The sequence below is a fragment of the Eurytemora carolleeae genome, unplaced genomic scaffold (assembly GCF_000591075.1).
Source record: "Eurytemora carolleeae unplaced genomic scaffold, Eaff_2.0 scaffold1075, whole genome shotgun sequence".
NCBI lineage: Eukaryota > Metazoa > Arthropoda > Copepoda > Calanoida > Temoridae > Eurytemora > Eurytemora carolleeae.
The window spans coordinates 34,216-57,421 of NW_019396970.1; the positions used below are offsets into that span (position 1 = coordinate 34,216).

Sequence of the window (23,206 nt, forward strand, 5' to 3'; positions counted from 1 at the left end):
TAACGAAACGTAACACTTTCTTTCACTTACGCAGGAGCATTACGCGTAATTACGCATATATTACGTTTACGAAAGAAAGTCTAGTTTAGGATATTTCCCCAATTACGGTAATCCTGCGAAATTACACGAAATGAAAATTATTACGCGTAACTGCACGTAATTACGCGTAAGAGAATAATCTATATACGTTGGAAACCCTAAACAGGGCGGAAAAAGTCCTGCCTGTGTTAAAAAATCTATAAATATTTAATAGAAAATTTTTTGACTAATGCTATAGACTTTCTATTTACATTTTTAAAAAGCCTTTGAAAAATAAATGTTCGAATCATGTACCACGTATGAGATTTGTCTAGGAAAAAAAATATTTTTCACAAATTTCCGACCCTTTTTATTTGCGCTTCTTGAAACCTCCCTTGCACCCAAAATACATAAATGTTAGCGGTCTAATTTTTTCTTTATTGAGCTGTGGCCTTGAAAATTTGAGCAATTTGCACCATGCATTTTGACCCTATTAAGTCTTTTTCTATAGGGGAGCGGGACGAAATTAGCACTTATATTTGGCAGTGCAAATGGCCTTCATGTACGCGCCAAATAAATTTAAGCAGTTGGAACCCGGGAGAAGGGGAGTTGGACGTAAGTCATATGTATAGCTCACTAGTTTCCTTGAAAAAAAAATATATTCAAGCAATATGCATTCAAAAAAAAAATATACAAGAAAACCCAATTCAGTTGAATCCAGACTAAAAAGATTTGTATGAAATGTAAAAATAATAATTTCAAAAAACTATAGTGCTGGAAAACTCACTTCAGTTCGTTCCGTTGATGCGACACTTTTCATAATCTGTAAATTATCTAAGACGACTTTTAACACCTTCTGAAAATGAAGAAATGCTTAAAAAATAAAAGTTACCAGAACCTTCTCCCCTCCCCCCCCCCTCGTTTAATATTCCTAAGAATTTTCTCACACATGTTAGTCTAGTTTACCGGCCCCGCTAGCCCATTTATCAGCTGTTTCAGGAGTCTGGACCGGAAACTCTTTCTCGAATATTCCCCCCGAAACCAAACCAAACATGGATCCGGTAAAACCGGTTTCAGTCAGGCCATGCTCATGCTCATACTACTATCATTTTAGATCTTAATCTTGCGTATTAAATTTGTTTGTGACATTTTGTACGGTTTTTAGCCTTGCTTTTTAAGAGTGATTATGAAATGTTACAGACATCTTGAATTCTCAACATATATTATGTGAATGTGGCCTGACAAGTTCCAGTTGGTCAAAAATGGATCAATTTAATTACGAAGTTTTATTAAAACATTTATTTTCAGATTATAATCTCTTTCTCCTCACTTCTCCGCGTCTAGAAAGTTACATACATATTATCAGAATGTTCAGTCTTGCTCGCGTTGCTCGTCTTCACAGTTTCAAGAATATCTGCGCCCTACCGTCCTCCACACGAGGATATGCTAGGCCGAGCGCTGCGGCTAGGATGGGCTAGGGGGCCGAGCGCTGCGGCCACGGTTTAGGTTAGTTAAGACACTTTCTGGGCCGAGCGCTGCGTCAAGTTGTCAACCAATCTAGTTAATGGATGAAATGACCTCTGGAAGTTTACCACTATGTTACAATGAGCATTTAGAGTGGGAATGTTTTCTTTAAGTGGTTTTACATATTTAAATTTAACTGATTTTATTTAGATTTGGGGCGGAGGTTCGGGCGGAGATGTTGAAAGGAGTGAATGTTTTGGCGGACGCCGTCGCCGTGACAATGGGACCCAAGGGTAGGAACGTTGTAATTGAATCTTCCTGGGGGTCACCTAAAATCACGAAAGACGGTGTCACCGTCGCCAAAGCTGTCGAATTAAAGGATAAGTTCCAGAACATCGGAGCTAAGTTGGTCCAAGATGTCGCAAATAAGACCAATGAGGAGGCTGGCGATGGAACTACTACATCTACAGTCCTAGCCAGAGCTATTGCAACCAGAGGATTTGACTCTGTTACACACGGATCCAATCCTATTGAGATTCGTCGTGGTATTATGGCTGCGGTTGAGGCTGTCTGTGAGCATTTAAAATCACTTTCCAAACAAGTTACTACTCCTGAAGAAATTGCTCAGGTTAGTTTTACAGAACTCCAGGGGGACATATTTTTTTTATGGGGTAGGGGGTGGCAAAAATATGAGCTTTCATTGTGTTTGGTGGAAAAAAATTATGAAATAAGATAAAAGGAGAAGGGGAAAAAGGAAGGGGAGAATAGAAGTAGTAAAGAGTGGAAAAGAGAATGAGTAAATGAAAAGGGAAAGGGGAAAGGAGAAAGGGAAGGGGGAAAGGGAAATGGGAAGGGGGAATGGGAAGGGGGAAAGGGAAAAGGGAAGGGGGAAAGGGAAGGGGAAAAGGAACGGGAATGGGAAAGGGAAAAGGAAAGGGAAAGGTAATGTGAAAGGGAAAGGGAAAGGGAATGGAAAAGGAAAGGGAATGGGAAAGGAAAGGGAATGGGAAAGGGAATGGGAAAGGGAAAAGGAAAGGGAATGGGAAAGGGAATGGGAAAGGGAATGGGAAAGGGAATGGGAAAGGGAATGGGAAAGGGAATGGGAAAGGGAATGGGAAAGGGAATGGGAAAGGGAAAAGGAAAGGGAAATGGAAAGGGAATGGGAAAAGGAAAGGGAATGGGAAAAGGAAAGGGAATAGAAAAGGGTAAGAGGGAAGGGAAGAGAGAAGGTGAAAAGGGGAGGAGATGATTTAACAAATAATGGTATCAGAAATCTAAGGGGGGGGGGGGGGCTTGAAGTTGATAATTTTAGGGCACAAAACGCTCCATTACACTACAGGGAGACTATGTTATTATTCAAAATATACAAAAAGGTTTTCTAATGATGATATGAAACAGAATGGTAGGGTATGTATCTGCTTCACTATTGCATTACTTCTGCTTTCTCACTGGATCCTTTGTAAAACAAAAATCAAAAATAATTTCGAACATGACCCCAATACTTATGGTCTTTTCACCTATTTTCATATGTCTAATGCTAACGCACATTTCCCCAAACTAAGAGTTATCAATTTATCTATTACTGTCGATGAAATATACAGGGTGTCCCACGAAACATGACAATAGACTTGAAAGTCGTCTTTGGTATTTGAATTTATTTGTGACATTTAGTCTTCTATCTACTTTAACATGTATTATTCTTGAAACAATTATAACATAATTCTCCTAGCCCTGGCATTTCCAAAAAGTGGTCTGCGTTTTTTGTGCTTTCAATATTACCGGAGATATAAAGAGTTTGGTTCAGATTTTAATTTTGTTAAATAAAAGCAAAATTGTCGAAATCTGAACGAAATTCTTCATATCTCGGGCAATATTGAAAGCACAAAAAAGGCAGACCACATTTTGGAAATGGCAGGACAAGGGAAATTTTGTGATTATTATCTCTAGAAATTTACTTCTAAAACTAGATTGACAAATAAACGCAGCAAATTATATCAAAAATCAAGACGACATTCAAGTCGTCCTGCATACTGTCATGTTTCGTGGGACACCCTGTATATATTTAATTGTTTATTTTGCTATAGGTTGCCACCATTTCTGCCAACGGAGACACTTCTGTTGGAAACCTAATCAGTGAAGCTATGCGTAAAGTTGGAAAGGACGGCGTCATCACCGTCAAGGATGGAAAAACCTTAAAGGACGAGATGGATATTATTGAAGGTAACCTTTGAGATGAAATCATTATTTTGAATATTATTGCATACAATTTGAAAGGCTTATAAAAAGGAAAATTTATTTAAGCTGAAATTTCTTAGGCATGAAATTCGACAGGGGATACATTTCTCCTTTCTTCGTGAACTCCACCAAGGGAGCCAAGGTTGAGTACAATGACGCCCTCGTCTTATTCTCCGAGAAAAAGATCTCCAACATCCAGTCCATCATCCCTGCCCTGGAGATGGCTAACCAGATGAAGCGTCCTCTGATCATCGTCGCCGAGGATATCGACGGCGAGGCTCTCAGCACTCTCGTCATCAACAGGCTGAAGATTGGTCTCCAGGTTGCCGCCGTTAAGGCGCCAGGATTCGGTGATAACAGGAAGAATACCCTGCAGGACATGGCGATTGCTACCGGCGGTATTGTGTTCGGAGAGGAGGGATCTGATCTTAAATTGGAGGACATTCAAGCTCAGGACTTTGGCAAGGTACCCCTTTTTATTTTGACCCCCCCCCTTCCGAGTATCCCTCTTTCCCCTTTAAAGTTCCGATCAAAGAGAAAAATGCTGAAGTTAGAAACTCTGAAGTTTTGACGAATGAAAATGCGGTTTAAGCCAATTACCTCATTTTTTAGTTCTTTGCCCTGTTTTTTTTCTCATCTAGCCCCTTGAATGATGTTTTAACGTTCGTTTGTCTTTTTACAAAACCGTTGAAATGTCTGTTTTAAACAAGGAAACAAGAAGGAATAAACAAATAGAGAACATTTACTTATAAAACCAACCTTTGTCTTTAAATTTTTTTTATATATTTCGGTAATAGTGATCTATTGTACTTGTTTGTGTAGGTCGGAGAGGTTGTGATCACCAAGGATGATACCCTAATGTTGAACGGCAAGGGAGCTGAAGCTCATATTGCTAAGAGGGTTGAAATGCTCAAGGACCAGATTGAGGTGAGAAATTTTGAACGTTGGATTTTTAAACAGCTTAATTTCGAATAACTTTTTTTAGCAACCATAAAATGGTTTATGGGTTTTCAATTTTACATTTTTTTCTTAGAATTGGTAAAGAAGTATTCACTTTTTCTGTTATCAATGACATCTTATTCAAAATTAACATATTCATATATTTTCTGAATACATCACTACTTCCCCCTTCTTTAGAATACCCCCCCCCCCCTCCACTATATGCCGGAAAGGATTACTATAAAATGATAGAACTGATAATTTTTCATATTTATCATTTAATATTAGGATTCCAGCAGTGAGTATGAGAAGGAGAAGATGCAGGAGAGGATGGCCAGACTCTGCAGTGGAGTTGCTGTACTCAAGGTACTAGTTTGTTTGTTTGTTTGTATCCAAGCAACGTCAGAACGACTAAACTGAGTGAGCCCAAATCTTATTTTGGTGACGTCCTAGGCCCAAGGTGAGGTTTTTGACCGGTCGAATCAGAAAAATCCCGCGAAGAACAAAAATTGGAAAGCATCATTTAAAAGCTGGCATTGATATTAGAAAAGGGCGCTAAGCTTTCTGAAGCCTGGAATCTTGTATGAATGGGTTTTCATCCGACAACTTTTATGAAAATAAACGAGCTTTTGGGGTTCAAGCATTTTAACAAGATGTTAAAGTTGGAATATCCAGTTAAAAGTTTTCAGCTCCGGTCCGCTGGGAAATTCAGTGCAAAATCAATCTGTTTCTAGTTTTTCCTTGACAGAAAATTATGCCATCTATTCTGTCGCATACATATTCTGAAGATTATATTGCTGTAGAGATGAACTGAATTTTATCCGGATCTGCAAAAATATCCGGATCCAAGGGGCAACTGAATAGTTTAAGCAAAAAAATAGCGGTAAAGGAGAATAAATTCTTTGAAACTTCTTCTGTTAAAATTCAGTAAAAATTCGATTTATATTCGGAGCCATTTTTTTCCTTTGATAATTCAGATCTGCATCAAAATTAAATGGATCCTAAGCGCTGATTTTTATTCTAGATCGGAGGTTCCAGCGAGGTTGAAGTAAATGAGAAGAAGGATCGTGTAACTGATGCTCTCAATGCTACTAGAGCAGCTGTAGAGGAAGGAATTGTTCCCGGTGGAGGAGTTGCTCTTATCAGGTAGATAGATAGAAAGATCGACCGACAAGTATAAGATGTAAAACTTCATTTGGCGACAGAAATTTAGGACTAGGATACAACTTGTGGCAGATTTTATGGACTTCTGAACTGTTAATTGCAAATTTCGTAAGACCAAATGTTAATTGACCTTATTTGGGCTAAAGATACAATAAAGGATGGACCCGGATCCAACCCCTTAAAGTGTATGCGGAGCCAGTTTCTAAGTACTTCTTCATCAAGCTTCACACAAATTCTTAAGTGTTCCCTTTCTCCGTTAACTTTTAGTTTGGATGTTATAAAAAAGTTTTTAATATAAGGATTGGGGAGAGTTTAGAAAGAAATAAACTTTAAATATTTTATGTAGTTTTTGCTTAAAATGAAATCTTCTATTCGCTAGATGTATCCCAATCCTGGACACTCTTGCCTTCGTAAACGAGGATCAGAAGAAAGGAATTGAGATTGTGAGACACGCTCTCAAGCAACCCTGCTGGACAATCGCGTCCAACGCTGGACTCGACGCCTCCGTCATTGTAAACAAGGTAAACCAGTATTTTATCCCACAATCCACAACCTCGTGGTTTTTTAACATGGTTCTTAGTTTCACGGTAAACATACATTTTTGTTTCATAAAAACTTATTACAATTGAGAGATGTAGTTTTTCCAGAAAAATTTCGAAAAACTATTTTTAGAAAAAAGAACGTTTAAAGGGAGACTAAGAGAAAATTTTCTGTCCCAACTTTATAAAACATTTAGTTTCGAGAGGGATTTATATTTATTTTTAATTTCACTTAAGATTGATTTCTCACCTACCAGAAAAACAAACTTCACTCAAAACACAAACCTGATCTAACTAAGACAAGAGATTGTTATAAAAAAATTCCGAATCTGTGAACAGTATCAGCATATAAATTACCGAGAGAAAAAAACTAAGAATTAATGTCTGAACATTTTTCTTTCGTTTAAAAATCAGTAAATTTTGAAGAAATGTTTCAAGACCTGGATCCGGTGTCGTGCGCAGAGAGTGTTTACACCATTTCTGAACAATTTAAGACATCAAAACCAATGTTTTGACACTTGCCCGAGATCTATTAAGGTATTTTGATTGGGCAAACATAATTATCTATGTCTGAAAGAAACAATGATTGTTTGTTTTATTTAAAGGAAGACGACATTTGCGAGTAATTTTTTTTTTGGTTTCGCCCTTCAATATACTTTTTATAACTAAAGGCGCATTTATTTATGAAAAATTATTAATTTTAAATTTTAAAAAATTGGTTTTGATGATTAAAATTGTTTTAAAATTTTAAAAAACCCAGTGGGTAGGCTCTTGAAGGGTTATGCTCTCCATGCACGACACCGGGTTAAAAATGAAACTGATATTAAGCACTAATGATTCAACTATTATTTATCCCCCCCCCCCCNTATTTCAACCTGTCCATACCTTATGAATATCAAGGTTATGGAGTGTGAAGATGTAAACATGGGATTCAACGCTGCTACTGAGAAGATGGTAAACATGATTACTGAGGGTATTATTGACCCAACCAAGGTTGTCAGGACAGCTCTTACAGATGCCAGCGGTGTTGCTTCTCTTCTCACTACAGCTGAGGTAATTCTAGACATCTTTTTATTAGTTTAAAAATGTGGAAACTCCTTCAAGTTTTTATTTTTTTAAATTTTCCACAAGGGTGGGGTGAGGGGGGGGGAATGAGCTGTGATGCCCTGGATAAAAGAATGAAAAATTAGACAAATTTTTTATCGTTTCTTACTTCCCTTCACATATTCATTTATAAAAAATTTGGTGCTTCGCTATTACATATAAACTTCTCGGGGGAAATGATTTAAAGGAGGGGGAGGGGGAGGATTTTTTAAGAACCTGAGTTTTCATGAAGTGTTCTTTTAGTGCCCAAATCACGAATTTACAAATTAAAAATTAAAAAAATATTTTCAGTGCGTGATCTGCGAAATCGTCGAAGCAGCTCCCGCCGGCGGTATGCCAGGAGGCGGTATGGGCGGTATGGGCGGTATGGGAGGTATGGGTGGCATGGGAGGTATGGGCGGTATGATGTAATCCAACAATCCAGATGACCTCAGCACGAAGTATAACCGACCAGAGCATTTAACCTGGAGCCCTTCCAACCCAGATTCACGGACCCAGCGCAGCGACTAAACTCATCCTTCATCAATTATTAAACTCATAATCTCATCATCATCCCGGGGTATACAGAGCAGTTTACTGATATGCTCTTAACCCCGGTCTAATTTATCTGTCGAGCTACTATATTGTAAATCTTGTGTAAAATCTTGTCTTATGAGAGAGAAATAAATTTATTTTCAGAAATATGGGATTTTTCAGTCGTCTTGTCTGCAATAAGGCTGCCAATACCAGCAGTCTGTTACTATCTGCTAATGTTGGTGAGTCAAGTAGGCCACGATTTTAAACATGTAGTAAAATAGACATTGAAACCGTTATAAAAGCGAGTTTTCACTTAAATGAAAAGTGGATTAAGGTCAACCTTAATATTTTCGCATATAGGGACTGGATTTAATCCATGTTCGACAACCCCTAAAGATGGTTTTGAAAAGGGTGTTGACGTTTTTAAAATATTACTTTACCGACTTAAAGTCCAGTAATAAAGTTTTTAGATAAACGTGAGAACTGGTTAGAAATTGCAAAAATGAAACCAGTAAGAAACGCGGAACCCATTAATTGTGAAATAGTACTGTGGTCGCCATAAATGTTATTTTCTCTCTTCATTATACAATTATTTTTATTAAGAATAAAGCAATGACAGGAACAATAGAAAACTGAAATTAACCCAGTTATGTTTAATAACGGAGACTGGTTCAGTGGTCGTATTTGTTCTATTTATGTTCTCTGTATTTGAAATAACTCTCAAAATCAAACCTAGGTTCAGTATTTAGCAATTTTTTTCTTCCACAATTTGAGAAATTTCAAAAATTTTAACCTAATGGAAAGGAAAATTATCGTAAGCAGTGCTTAGAATCCATTTAATTTTTTTCCAGTGCGGATCCTGGAAAAAAATGGATCCGGATTTAACAAAATATAATTTTAATTTAAAAAAAAAAAATCGCTTATTTTTTATCGGAACTTGATAAACCATTTAGAAACAAGGACATTTTTATAATCTCTTTTTTTCAAAAGTTCAGATTTGAATTATAGAAGTAAAAAAGTTTTTTTTTGCAGTTTTTGGTTGATATTTTATACCTTGGATCCGGATCCGTGGATCCGCATATTTTTCCGGATCCAAGGCCAAAATCTTACGGATCCGGAGGTGAGGGCCAACTTATGAATTAGATTTTTAAATACATTGAAAAATCTAAATTGAGGATTTCTGATCCCAATTACAAATCTTCTTATACATTTAGATTATTGAGTTGATTAATAAAATACCAGTATTGAATAGAGTTAAATAAAGTATTTTATAATGGTTATTTTCAAAAATATCGTTTCAGGAGCTTGGGGTGCTTGGACCTTAAATGGAACAAGACAATTGTCCGCCGAGGCTCCCCTCCCCAGGTACTAAAGGGAATGTAAAAGTAATTTCAAGTGACCTTCCATGCAAAGATTGCAATGTCCGATTCAGAACGGCACCCTTAAAAGTTTTGTTTCAAGTATGAATCAGATATCAATGTTAATAATTTTGACAGCTGTTTATTTTGAATTGTGGATTCTAGACTAAGTGAATGCACATTACTACTGCTGAAAAAAATAGGAATTGTCAATTAAACCTAGGAAAACTACTTTATTTTCCACGCTTTTGATCATTTAAGGTTATAAGGTTACCGCTGTGAATCGTTCATTGCCATCTGTACATGAAGTGTCAATTAAAATCATGGTAACAGTTTTCGCTTGCAAAGTTGTCAGTAAATACAACTGAAGAGTAATCATACAAAAAATAGTTGTAATTTTCACTTGTGATCATTATTTACCATTATTTTGCAGGGAAGTTGATCTATGGAAACTAAGACCAATTATGCCAACAAATCGTCTAAAATTTATTTAAATGTATTTTAAATTGTTCCAAGGAACAGTTACGTAACTTTGCATTCCGCTGTTCGGAATCTTGATTCTCTAATAATGTTAAAAAAGTCGTAATTTAAAAAAAAGATTCTTCATTAACATTTAGATCTTCACAACATTTATATACATTATTCATAGATGTTTAAATTATTAACAGTGTCATGAGTTAGTTGTACAATGTGTATTTTATCAGGGTTTACTTTGAGTTGACCGCTGGTGGTGAGAAGCTAGGACGGATTACTATGGAGCTAAGAAGTGACGTTGTTCCTAAAACTGCAGAGAACTTCAGAGCTCTGTGCACTGGAGAAAAGGGGTTTGGATATAAGGTATGAATTAAGTATAATAGGACGCTTAAAACTTTAGACGGGAAAAGACAACAAACTTGAGTGTATTTAAAGTTGTTACAAAGCGAATATTTTATCCTATTCTTGAAATGTATCATGTCTTATGTTTTTTTGTCTACCTAAAGAAGTTAAAACTTGAGTCCTCCTTTCGATATTTTTATGGCCCCTCTAAACTGTATTGCATGAATTTTACATTATAATTCGCCAGTATTTGTTTTGTTCGATTTTATGGTTTTTGGTACGAGTTCTGACCGGTATCATGTTGGTATTAGTTGTTTTAGTGTACGCCCAATTTCTTAGTCGTGCTACCATAGGTCGTATCTATCTATCTACAGTGCTCTTGCTGAGTGGAACGACAAAGAAGTTGGTCAGCAATGGTATCTTGATGCCCCCCCCCCCCTGCTTGACAAGGGAGCTGTTAACATCTTAAAAACCTTAATTTTTGCTTTAGATGTTTTAAAGATCATTTTTGTCTCATTATTTAGAACTTTCATTTTCAGAATAATTTATTTTCGTATTTCAGGGATCTATCTTCCACCGTGTAATCCCCCAGTTTATGTGCCAGGGAGGAGATTTTACTAATTTTAATGGAACCGGGGGAAAATCTATTTATGGAGCCAAGTTCCGGGATGAAAACTTTCAGGTAAATATTTTATCAAACAATGCTGCGATGTATGTAAATGTATCAGACTTGGCGTCCTCATCAAAAGTGCGTCCTTAAAATGAGTTCTCAATGTGTGTCCTAAAATTGCGTCATCAATCAGTGCTTTATCATTAGCAAGCTTAATAAGCGATAGTTTGGCCTCTTTTGCCCACTGAAGTAGACGGAAGGAGAAGGTCTAATTAAAGCAACATAACTGTTACGACTTGGTAAACAAGCATCTTTTCTAGATGAGTAAAGATTATAATAAATTTAACTAGTTATATATTAGAAATTTAAGATAGCTTTGTTCTTCTCAATAGCTCTTCAATTAGAGGAGTTTGAAAACATACGATTTCAATATTACGTGCAATTTTTTTAACGTTTGACCAGTGCTTAGGATCCATAAAAATTTTGATGCGGATCCGGATCCTGGATCCGCACTGGAAAAAAATGGATCCGGATCCAGGTCATTTCTTTAAGATTTACTGAATTTCTTTATCAAAAATTAATTTTCAAATTTTTCGCTTATTTTTATCCTAAAACCATTCAGAAATGAGTAAATTTTTATAAGTTAAGATTTGTGTTTTAGGAGTAAAAAAGTTTTTTTTTTGCTATTTTTGGATGATATTTTACCCCTTGGATCCGGATCCGTGGATCCGCATATTTTTTCGGATCCGGATCCAGGAAGCCAAAATCTTGCGGATCTTAAGCACTGTGCGTTTAACAGAGGTTGTTGATTGTAGCTAGCTTATTTTCTCCGAATTTAACATTGTGTGAATTTTAAATATATTTGATCTAGTTGAAGCACACTGGACCCGGTATTCTCTCCATGGCCAACGCTGGACCTAACACCAACGGATCCCAGTTCTTTATCTGCACCGTCAAGACCGAGTGGTTGGACGGCAAGCATGTCGTCTTCGGCCATATCGTAGAGGGGATGGATATAATCAAAAAGGTAGGAACTGGAACTAAAAATTGGGACGAGGAGACTTGATAAGATTATCTTGGAAAAACTAAAAAAATGATATTGTGAACTTATCAAGTGAAGTAAACAATTGTTTTCTAACCGATTAAAAGCGGAATAAAAGTGTTAGTTTTTAAATCCGAACTACTTTAATTTGTAATTGTATAATGTATAACTCTTAAAATGAGACCGGAACAATTGAACATATTCAAAAAGATTTCCATCGACGTTTCTTGTCAAAATATTGAACGAAAGCGGGTTTCATTCACTTTCTTCTGCGGTCATCACTATTCACTAGAGTGAGCAGTGTACATCGCATATTATTGTGTGTGTATATATAGTAAAGGTTTATATTGAAAAATAAAAGCAAACAATAAAGGTTTAAATTCGTTTTTATTTTAGTTTTAAAACAGCGAAAACATAATCTTCTTTATTTTCAGGTTGAAAGCTACGGATCCAGGTCCGGTAAAACATCCAAGCAGATCGTTGTTGAAGACTGCGGAGAAGTTGCAGCGTAATCCGCAAAATCATGGAATATTTAAACTTTTATTCGCGAAATTTTCTGTATTTTGCTCTTGTTCAGTACACTTAATTCATTCAGATTAAGATATCAGTATGTGATAACTGTTTTGTCTGTTACTTTCAGAAGTATGACGAGTTTGCTAGTTCGGGTTTTTAGGTTAGCTGTTAGAGAACAGTGTCGAACTCGGGCAAAATCTGGCCAGATTACTCAGGCACGAGGATGTCATACTAAATCTAAGGTTAGGCATATCACTGGGTTAACTGTGTAAACTAAGCAATTCAGATTTTTTTCTTCAAAATTTCTCCTCATTCCTCCTCTTATTACAAACAGCTTATTTTTCATTATTGAAAAGATGAAAAAGGTTAAAAAACTTATTTTGGAATTCAATCTTTAATATGTTATTTAGTTGTTCAACCCTCCTCCCTGATTTCACTTAAGGGTGGGTAATACATGAAAAAAAGTGGTCTGTGTATATACCAATGATTTATTTATTTAAAATTGTATAATATCACCATATCAGTAACTGACGAACTGATATATATGCTGACCATTGTATCAGGAGAGTGGAGTCCTGAAAACATATCTGGAGAAAGTTCTTAACAATCCTTTACCTCTTGGAGCAGGAGCATTAGTTGTTGGGATTCTACAATGGAATAGGATCAGGTTAGACCAGATTTTCCTCATTTTTACGAATTTTATCTCCAACCCACATCTTGGTACAATATTTTCTAATGATAAAAATCTTTACAATTGTTATTATCTGTAATTTTTATAACTTAAAGAACTGAGAACATAAATTAACGTGGCCCTCCATTTATAGTATGTCTAATTCACAAGGGTACCCTTAGACCTCTGTCAGAGTAACAATAAGAAAGTCTAAAAAGTGTCTAAACGTATAAATGCGCTTGTCAATTTAATAGAGAAGCCACAAATGAAAACAATCAATTTTTAAACATAAAAAAGAAGGCCTCGTTTATCTTTGATCAGACTAAGGTTTCATGCATATTGTTTTGAATCAGACATCTACGGAGAGTCGCCTGTAATCACGTCTTCACACCTTTAATCCTTTATGCTTCTATCTAAAAACTGGTTTAATAAAGTAACTTTTAACAATCACGAAGTCTGTAAATGGGAAGGTTAAATGTATTATTATATTATATTTATTTTTATAAACAATAACAACTTCTAAAATTTAATTCATAGATCTAGAAACGAAAGGCAGACAGAAGGAGAAGAGCTTAAAGAGGAGGCAAATAAGGTAAGTGTTCCTGAATACTCTATTATCCCCCCCCCCCACTTTTCCATTGATAAAACTTCGATGTCAAAGTCCTATTGAATGATGAAGTTAATCTAGTAACCAATGAATTACATTCAAAATTATGGAGTAAGTGAAGTTTTGCTTAGGTTCTGCATCCGGAGCATTGGAAGGTTACATGCTACTCAAATCTACCCCTCCGACACGTTTCTAGGTAATCTCATGTTTTGCCTAGTAGAGTTGCTTTCTTCTCCCACCTGATCTTTCTTCCCTGTTTGCGTTTGCGTCCTAAAGGGTGAAAACTGCGGGGGGGGGAGAGAATTCCTCTAATTAAATTTGTTTAAATTTCCTGGAGATTTTTGAGGAAGAAAATTTAGACTGAATTCTCCTCCCTTCTCTGATTTTCAAGGAAACTGAACTAGGGAAGAGAATTTAATCCAAATTGAGTCCTTTTCTCTCTTTTGATTTTTAAGAAAGAATGAATAAGGATATTACATTGTAAAACCCTGAATTTACTAATCTAACAGAAAGTTTTCACAAAATAAATGTTCCTTATGTTCAGGTTATGGGGGTTTATTAATGAGATCCATTTACCTGTATGGTTGAGAACCAAAGTTTTAGGTAAGCAAATAGACAGAAATACAGGGTTTCCCACTAAGGATACAACTTTACTGACAACCTAAAACTCCGTAAATACATTAATTTAGAGAAGTTTTTCTACCTTGAGTTTAGCTTTTTTCCGAGTTATTAAATGATCTGGCAAAAAAGTAGACAATTTAAGGAATCAATAATGTAATAAAGAAGGCTGTATTTTGCATTGTTTCTCCCATAGATATTTCTGGCAGGAGAGCTTTGGCCAATGACCATTTACCAAAAAAAATTTCTCAATATTTTAAAGCGATTATATTTTTTGCTAAAAAAGAGCTGGAAATAAAAATGAAAATTTCGGAAGTGGTTTCTCGACCAACCTTGAATTTGAATTACCCGAAATAAAAAAATGTAGTATTGTATAGTTTTTATATAAAGGTTGGTATGTGAGTGCATTTGGCTGTGATTTGTCTGATGCTGAGGTAGAGAATCTAGAATATTATCAAAACCTAGGAACATTTTTCAGACGCAGATTGAAGGTAATGGTTTTTGTTAAATATTTTGAATAAAGAACTGTCTCGGTAATCCAAGTGAGCCTTAATCTTAACAACGGTACCGTGACGATATATGTGATTAATCATGTCTGAAAAGTGTCAAATTCTTACAATTTCCTTCATGATTTCTGTAGCATAAATCCGCAAGTCATTAGAGAGGAATCACAATCGAAGATCAATCGTAACATTTTAAAGCCTAAATCTATATTCTATATATATATATTTAGTAATGATTTTTGTTTGTCCGATACTAACTCAGGGACCCCTTGACCGATTTGCCCCAAACTTTGATTGGGGAATTCTGTAGAAACACGGTAATATGCTTAGCTTTGTTAAAAAAAAACTTAAATTGAGTGGGTTAAATTTTTAGAAAAGTTAGTTTACAGACCAGGCTGGGTTCCCAACTTCCCATGCTATTATCTCATAAATTATTTTAGTAAGTTTTTTATAACAAGTTTTTATTTCTAGAGCAGTGTGCGTCCTATAGCCAGTGAAGACCTGATATCTCCTTGTGATGGGAAGGTTATGCACAGTGGGCCGGTTGATGTTCATTCAGGACTTGTAGAACAGGTTAAAGGTACACAGTCCTTTTTCTACAGTGGGCTGAAAGATTTTTATTAGCTAAAGGCAGTGCTTAGGATCCATTTAATTTTGATGCGGATCCGGATCCGGATCCTGGATTCGCTTTTCAAAAAAATGGATCCGGATCCAGGTCATTGATCAAAAAAAATTTTATTTAAGTTGAAATATCTTTTCATACCTAAAAAAATGTTAAACATTTTTTTATACTATTTTTCTACTAGTTTGCACAAAATGATAATGATTTTTTTTTACTTTATTGGATGAAAAAAAAACAGGTCTAATTCATATTAGCTTTTAGTAGAAGGAGGGCATTTGGAATATCTGCCTTCAGGCAACTCCTTAGGTTTGATTTGAATATCTTCAGGGCAGAGAACCAGTGTTTCGGATCCGGATCCGGTCGGATCCGTATCATTTGGTCGGATCCGGATCCGGATCCGTATCAGGAAACGTTGATATGGATCCGGGTAGCGCCAAAAATTAACCAAAACCATGGAATAAATAAATCAAAATGGTTCGTANCCCCTCCCTTTTCCCCCTCACTCTTACACATCCTTACACCTTAATTTGTGAAGACTGAATTTGCTTAGTTGCAATGGGGAAAAGGGAGACTTCTCCCCCCCCCCCTCTCTAGTTATTAAAGGGGGTGGGGGGAGGGGTGCACGGTAGAGGTCTGAGTTAAGATTTGAGCAAGATAGAAACCTGAGACCCTGAGAATATTTTTCAAATCTGTTAAACAATTCAAAATAGGATATTTTTAAGGAAAAATGACGCTGTTTTGCACATTTTGAAAAATAAAATTGCTTGGATCCGGATCCGTGGATCCGCATTTTTTTCCCGATCCGGATCCAAAGAGCCAAAATAATGCGGATCCAGCGGATCCGGATCCGGATCCTAAGCACTGGCTAAAGGTTTTGGGGCTAAATTGACATGATAATTTTGTACCCTTGCGCCCTCCCATGTATTACAGTATTCCATGTTGGGTTAGAGGTCAGGAACTTAAACATTAGATGATAGATAGATACTGAGGTTGTTGTTCTGTTCAGCATTTTAGGACAGGTTTAAGGGACGGATTTTCGATAGAAGATAGGGATATTAATTGGTGGGAAGAGTGGATTCTTGTGGGAGTTGGGAGTGGAGTCATCATACAGATAGATAGAAAGAAAAATAGATAAAGTTAATTGACTATCTGGTTGCAAAGATATCGAGATTAGAAAATTAAAGTTTGTGGAAAATGTTCAGTTCCTTAGTAGACTTACCAATATCATCGTTGCTATTGTAATCATATTGATCCTGATTTCATTTACTAGTTTCAAGTAAAATCCATGCCGAAATGTGAAATGAAGTTTTGTTCAGGAGTTACATATTCATTAAAATCCTTCCTGGGCAGTTACTTTTTCACAGGGGTTCAAGCTCTACATGGATCTAAAGAAGTTGTTGAGAAAGGTTTGTTACTTCTTTTATTTTATTGCAGATTTGTACTCGTTTTATAGCATGTTAAGAACATATTCCATGCACTGTTCACTTTAAGGTTGTTTGAAAAAGTCTTGATAAAGGGAAATCCGACAAAATCACGACATGTTAAGGCAGTAAGGCGAAAGCGTTGAGTTTTTGTAACATCATGTTTTATGACTGTTTAAGAGAAGTCTCAACACTTTTCAGTTTCTTCCTTTTATGGTGAAAAGATATGTTGATATAAACACAGAATAAACATGAAACTACACTTACGTTTGACTTAGACCTGAAAATGCACTTGATTTCAACGATCAAAACTGCTTAACAGATATTTTAAACTTTTGCTGTCAAATCTTTTATTACCTTACTTAATGATAACCTAAAACTTTGTAAATACATTAATCTGAAGATATACTAAGGTTTTCTCCCTTGGGTTTAGCCTTTTACCGGGTTATTAAATGATCTGGAAAAATAAGACATTACAAGGAACCAATAATGTAATAAAGAAGGCTGTATTTTGCATTGATGGAACTAAATGCCTATCCAAACAACCTGATATTGTGTACAGTGCATGGATTAAGAAAATAAACGGGAAGATTTTTAAAATTTTACTTTATCTTGTTTAGAAGAATCCCCGAAGAATTTATATCAATGTGTTCTGTATCTTGCACCCGGAGATTACCATTGTTTTCATAGTCCTACAGACTGGATTCTCGAGCAACGAAGGTAGGGCCAGGATAACATATTACTTTCAAAGGAACAGTTCTTTCCATAAACTCTGATTTTCTAAGCAATATATCTTTGCAACTCAGTTATGGACCTTTAATATTTTAAGATGTGAATTTTGTTCGATCTAAAATTCTTAAGGTTGCAAAGATATAGGATTAGAGTATTTAAGTATGTGACAAGTTCTTTTTACGATGTCGGCCATTATAACCCGCAAAATTTAAATATTTTACAACCTTTTGAGTTTGACCAACATTACTGACCCATAATACCCTTGAGAGGGACGTAAAATTACTTTACACCCCGTGGGACAATTCAGTAAAATTACCACCCGCTCTGCGAAGAAAAAAAAATCGCTCATTTGCTTCTCAAAAGACGATAAATTAAAATTTTACTTAACCAAGAGTTACCTCGACCAATTTCGCCAACAAAACATCCCTCCTAACGCTCTGGATGTTTTGTTGGCAAAATTGGTCTTGGGAACCCTTGGTAAAGTAAAATTCCGTTAACTTCCCTGTAAAGTAATTGTAAATAATTATATTGATGGCACACAACTATAGAAAAGTACCGGAATCGAGTTCTCCTTTTTTAGATGACTTTCGTGAAATGTCCAATTTTAAATTTAAAAATCTTATTTTCAGAACTCTGTTAAAATAACTATTAATTTAGACATTTTCCCGGAGAGTTGTTGTCTGTGAACCCGAAGGTTGTTAGTATCATTAGTCATCTGTTCGCACTCAACGAGAGGGTTGCATACATAGGTAATTTATGTTATGAAATTTCATGTTTTTTTGTTGGGAAAATGACACTTTATCTCTCCCCCCTCTTTTCAAAAAATAAACTCCCCCCCCCCCCCAGCTAGATGTTAGGTTTGGTTTCGGGGATCGCCATATTCTAAAGTTTTTTATCACTAAATTGGTGAGAGAGAAAAAATTATAGTTGATAACAGATGAATTTAATTAAAAACTGAATGTCTCTTCTTTTCAGTTTTTTCAAAGAAAACTTCTAACGCAGAATAAAACAACCCATATCTCCGCCTACATATTACTCCTTGATTAAACTAATCTAATGTTAGGCAAATGGAAACATGGTTTCTTCTCTATGACAGCTGTTGGAGCAACTAATGTGGGATCTATTAAGGTTATTAATATCTATCTATTAAAGGGAGTGACCGGCTATGTAAGGTAGTTGAACTGAGTATGCAGTGTTGTCGAAAACTTCTTTAGGATTCCTTTGAGACATATTACACTTTTTAAAGATCTGTAAATCCTGAGTTTGAGCGCAAATTCGACGTTCAAAACTCCTGATTTGGGGGTGGATACACTTTCAGAATTAGTTTTTTTTAAATCTTTAAAAAGTGAAATGTGTGTCAAATGAATCCTGAAGTTTTCCACAACACTGCGTCCTCAGTTCAACTACCTTACATATCCGGTCACTCCCTTTAAGGTCATTAATATCAATGCACAAAGATTACAGATTTTAATCAGTTTTGAATTTTTTAAGTATATAATAACAAGAATATTTATTTAAATTTTAAAAATGTTAAGGTGGAAAAGGACCCTGAGCTTACAACTAATAATTGGAAATATGAATCAAAAACATTCCATCAAAAATCATTTAAGGTAAAAGAAACCTAAGTTAGCATTTTAGGGACTATTCACACATTTCCAAGTGACCCTTATGTGTAGCGGGCATGTCCGATTCATAACGGTACATTTTATACATTCTTTTTTACAGTTCGGAGGCTATCGTCGTTTTATTTAAACGACTTAAAAAATATTTTTTCCTTTCTTTTTTTTCGGTCGTTAAAATAATCGAGTCAACTTTATAGAAAATCCAAAGCTGAAATTAACCTAATTTAAGGTATAAAATCTATTTATAAATCACACATATTGAATCAGAAAAAAGTTTAACGTGTACTGATGTAAATCGTTCATGCCGCTACATAAATGGAGGGTGACCTGAAATAATATTAAGTGAACTATATTGCTAGCTAAACATATTAAAACAATATTATGTTAAGAGTAAAGTTGAGGCCGGTATTCCTGTGAAGAAAGGAGAATATTTCGGTGAGTTTAACCTCGGATCTACAATAGTTCTCATTTTCGAGGCGCCAGACAACTTCCAATTCGACCTGTGGCCTGGAAAAGTTGTTAAAGTCGGACATGCTATTCTCAAATCTCAAGATAGGGATGAAAATCAATCCTAGACTGTGCCGAAATCCTCGAAATTTTACACCTGAACTTTGAAAAAACTGCTATATTTTCCAGAAAAATGGCAATATTATCAACCCACGTGTGTCGTTGTATGTTGGGTTTGTGTGGTAGGTTGCAGAGTAAGGTGGGTGTACCTGGTACCCGGGGTATGTCCAGTAGGTTCCTAAAGGAGTCCACTGCATTAAAACGACAAGCTCAAGTTGTGAAGCAAATGGATGTCACTGTTGAGAGAGAGCTGAAAAGGTTGGAGAAAATGAAGAAATCGAAAGAAAAGAAAAATTTGATTCTGGAATTTCATAAGAAGTCCGTCGTGCTCAATCAGTCATTCAAAATGGATCTAGGCTTAGGTGAGCTTTTTAATCATTTGATAAGTTTACNCCCCCCCTTATTCACATGTATGCAGGGCATGATACTTAAACTTTAGGTTGGATGATAATAATGTAAATTATTAAAAAATTTCTTCTAAATTTTTCTTCTAAACTTTTGTATCTTTTTGTATCTTGGGTTTATCGTTTTCAAAAATAGGATTGTGCATTTTCTCCTGATTAGCATGAATAATGATTTTCAGCCTTGTTTTGTTTGTAAAATCATCAAAATACTTTTAACTTGAATATTCATTTTCGAGTTTCTATTTCTAGCAAAGGCCATTTTTTTTAATATTAAAGATGGATTACTTTCTGTATTCACATTTTTTTTCTAGTTCTGAGAAAGATCTCTGCGTTGTCTGGACTCGGAATGGTTTTGACAAAGGTGAAAACTGATGAACAGTTCTCCTATGTACACGTCTACTGGAGTGCTAATACGGTGGAAAACGGTAAGCGCTACTTTATTTTCAGTTGGAAGAAAATCAATTCAATATCACTCAATGGGCATTACTTGATATCTAATCTTTTGATAATACGGATCTAGATCTTTACAGATTTCTTCACCCATTTTTACCACTATTTTTTTTTGCATACTTTTGATTTTTTTGCTCCTTAAATCAAGCTCCGTGGATCTGCATAGTTTACTTGTCCGGAACCCAAGAACTGCTCTGTGATTGTAGAATATGTTTGATTCCACTAATTGATGATTTTTATTTGTATTGTTAGACAGGTTTATATCCCTAAAAGAAATGTAATATGATTTCTTAGAACTAAGAACTTGAGAAGTAATTCTCCATCTTCCAAATAGGAATGCTGAGAATATCTTGATTTCTTCATGTGTGGTCTGCTATAGATCAGATGTAGCTTCAGTTTTTCTCAAATCAGCAGCCACTCTATTCTCAAAGATTCTTATCATACAGTTGTTTAAACTGTATTGTATTTTTTGCATTTTTAACATCATAGGGTAAAGTATTCCATGGGTCAATAACTCTGTGTGAGAAAAAATTCTTCCTAATCTCCAGTTTAGCAACAGGTTTAGCAAGATTAACTTGTGACTTGCTCCTTCAAACCAACAAATTTCAACCAGGTGTTTTTGTCAACATTATCAAATCCATAGACTATCTTACAAGTTTGAATCATGTCTGCTCTCTTTCCTCAAGTGTTTGAAGATTCAGCTCCTCGAGTTTTTCTTCTTAGGTTGATCCCTTTAATCCAGACACAAAGGAGACTGCTCTTTTTTGAACTCTTTCTAAAACATTACAATCTGCTTTCGTCCATGGATTCCAAACACAGGATTTCAGTTGACCTTTAACAAAGTGTTCCTAATGGATTTATAACTCTTATCATTAAACCAGTTTTTGAACTTCTGACCTACTAACTTTCCGACCTACTGCAATATCGGATCACGCCAGCTGTTTATTTTTGTATTATTTGAGGGTCCGGTTAGGTTAAGACAATTTCTTGGCCGCCGAGCGCTGCAGCTAGAACAGGCCAGGGGGCCAAGCGCCGCGGCTAGGACAGACTCGGGGGCCGGGCGCTGCGGCTAAAAGTCCATAGCAGCTGTAAAACCACCTGGTAGTAGGTCGGATTTGTAGTATAACGGATTTGGCGTAGGTCAGAAGTGGAGTATATCGGATTTGCGTAGGTCTAAAAATACACCACCCTAAATTGTTATAGCAAAATCGATGGTAAATGACGGTATATTTTGGTTATAAAATTGACTACAAATATTAATACTATTGAAGTCTACGACATCTTGGTTTCAACTGGTTTCCTAAACATATAGAAGATGATAAACCAATAATTTGTCTAAACTAAGAAATGTAAAATCTTTAAATTTTTACCTTTGGTACATGGGGGTTGCCTTTTTGCCAGAATAAGTCCACTTGTTTTGAGCATCGTATCCAAGGCCGAAGATAGAAACATCCGATTTGGTTCTCACTGAAATCAACTCTTCATCGGGGACTACAGGATGACATTGATCGCCTACAACCTGGGGTCTGATGATCTCCTTCTCTAGTCCAAGAACAATTGCGTTCTTTGCACCACTTTTTAGAGCAGTTAGAGTAATAATTCTTATATGTTAAAAGTGCTTAGCATAGTGAAATTATTCCAGCAACAACTAGGAAAGCTCCCCAGCTTCAGCTACCTCCCATTCAAGGTACGAGGAGTTTAAAACAAAGTTTACGTTGAGAACTACTTCCGCCACTAAAAACACCACAGTTGCCAGAACAGAAAGTATAGATACAATTTTGAAATGGTTCATTTTCTCTGGCAGATAAAGTAAAGTTGCGGATTACCAACATAAATCTCGTGGATTTCAAAAATTGTGTTCACTAACTTAACATTCATTCGAACTTTCTGAGTGAAGAGATTAATTTGGAAATATGATTTGGTTTTATGAATTCGATTAACTGTGCAGTGGCACTTGCTTAAATCGTTCGTCGAGGGTACTCTTAGATAATATTTTAACAAAAATATTTTTTAGAAAGTGTGGTTGCCTCTGTTCTGAATGATAATGATTCTTTGCTCCGGACTTTAATCAAGCAAAGGTTTGGAGAAATACCCGAAACTTCCTTTATCCATGATACCAACTATATACAAGGAGCTACTATGGATAAATTATTTAACAAAATTAAGACGGATTTAGACCTGGATGCGCAAGAGTCATGTCTCGATAGATTATACACGCTCACCCTAGGTTAGTAGATGAACCTATTTCTAGAATTGGAAACAAATCGAAAAGATCAAAGTTTTTCTTAAAATAAAAATGTGACCAAACTTTCTTCCATGGCATTTTTCATCTTAAAATATTATTTATTGAGAACAAGATAAGTCGGTACAAATTAATAAATACTTTTTTAATGTTAATCCGGATTAATATTTTGTTTGGGATTTGTATTGAGGAAAATAAATAAGAATAGGGAAATATAAATTAACTTTGGTACAAGTACAGTAGTACAGTCCAAACCAGCAAAAATCTCAATATTAAAGTCGTCTTTATTTAGCTTTTTTTAACTGTTAGGCGTATGACGGACATGTTTCTGAGATGGTTAGGGCAGATTTTACAATACAACAACAAATTTGCGATTTTTCTAATATTTAAACATGACTAGAAGCAGGGGCGGATACAGGATTTAAGACCC

General features: G+C 35.7%; 4 protein-coding genes and 1 long non-coding RNA gene across 5 annotated transcripts; 4 read left to right on the forward strand and 1 right to left on the reverse strand.

Moving 5' to 3' along the window:
- Positions 1 to 1,674: 1,674 nt before the first annotated feature.
- Positions 1,675 to 8,144, forward strand: LOC111710630 (60 kDa heat shock protein, mitochondrial). The gene is made up of 9 exons (XM_023484745.1): positions 1,675 to 2,110; positions 3,567 to 3,702; positions 3,798 to 4,183; positions 4,540 to 4,644; positions 4,945 to 5,022; positions 5,681 to 5,802; positions 6,200 to 6,341; positions 7,260 to 7,412; positions 7,755 to 8,144. The coding sequence occupies exons 1-9, from the start codon at positions 1,718 to 1,720 to the stop codon at positions 7,872 to 7,874; spliced, it is 1,635 nt and encodes a 544-aa protein (XP_023340513.1). The 5' UTR covers positions 1,675 to 1,717; the 3' UTR covers positions 7,875 to 8,144.
- Positions 8,125 to 12,447, forward strand: LOC111710633 (peptidyl-prolyl cis-trans isomerase). Its single transcript, XM_023484747.1, has 6 exons — positions 8,125 to 8,218; positions 9,281 to 9,344; positions 10,042 to 10,174; positions 10,716 to 10,835; positions 11,635 to 11,790; positions 12,240 to 12,447. The coding sequence occupies exons 1-6, from the start codon at positions 8,146 to 8,148 to the stop codon at positions 12,315 to 12,317; spliced, it is 624 nt and encodes a 207-aa protein (XP_023340515.1). The 5' UTR covers positions 8,125 to 8,145; the 3' UTR covers positions 12,318 to 12,447.
- On the forward strand, positions 12,439 to 19,754 carry LOC111710632 (phosphatidylserine decarboxylase proenzyme, mitochondrial-like). The gene is made up of 13 exons (XM_023484746.1): positions 12,439 to 12,560; positions 12,882 to 12,985; positions 13,526 to 13,580; positions 13,727 to 13,791; positions 14,140 to 14,198; positions 14,604 to 14,704; positions 15,188 to 15,296; positions 16,655 to 16,744; positions 17,380 to 17,479; positions 18,149 to 18,240; positions 18,555 to 18,619; positions 19,027 to 19,101; positions 19,503 to 19,754. Exons 1-13 carry the CDS (start codon positions 12,450 to 12,452, stop codon positions 19,686 to 19,688), a joined length of 1,212 nt encoding a protein of 403 aa, XP_023340514.1. The 5' UTR covers positions 12,439 to 12,449; the 3' UTR covers positions 19,689 to 19,754.
- On the forward strand, positions 19,737 to 22,787 carry LOC111710634 (uncharacterized). Its single transcript, XM_023484748.1, has 3 exons — positions 19,737 to 20,042; positions 20,396 to 20,509; positions 22,549 to 22,787. Exons 1-3 carry the CDS (start codon positions 19,754 to 19,756, stop codon positions 22,764 to 22,766), a joined length of 621 nt encoding a protein of 206 aa, XP_023340516.1. The 5' UTR covers positions 19,737 to 19,753; the 3' UTR covers positions 22,767 to 22,787.
- LOC111710635 (uncharacterized) lies at positions 21,743 to 22,283 on the reverse strand. Its single transcript, XR_002767094.1, has 2 exons — positions 21,905 to 22,283; positions 21,743 to 21,834 (listed from the first exon to the last, which is right to left on the reverse strand). It is a non-coding gene; the product is annotated as an uncharacterized LOC111710635 (long non-coding RNA).
- Positions 22,788 to 23,206: the final 419 nt, after the last annotated feature.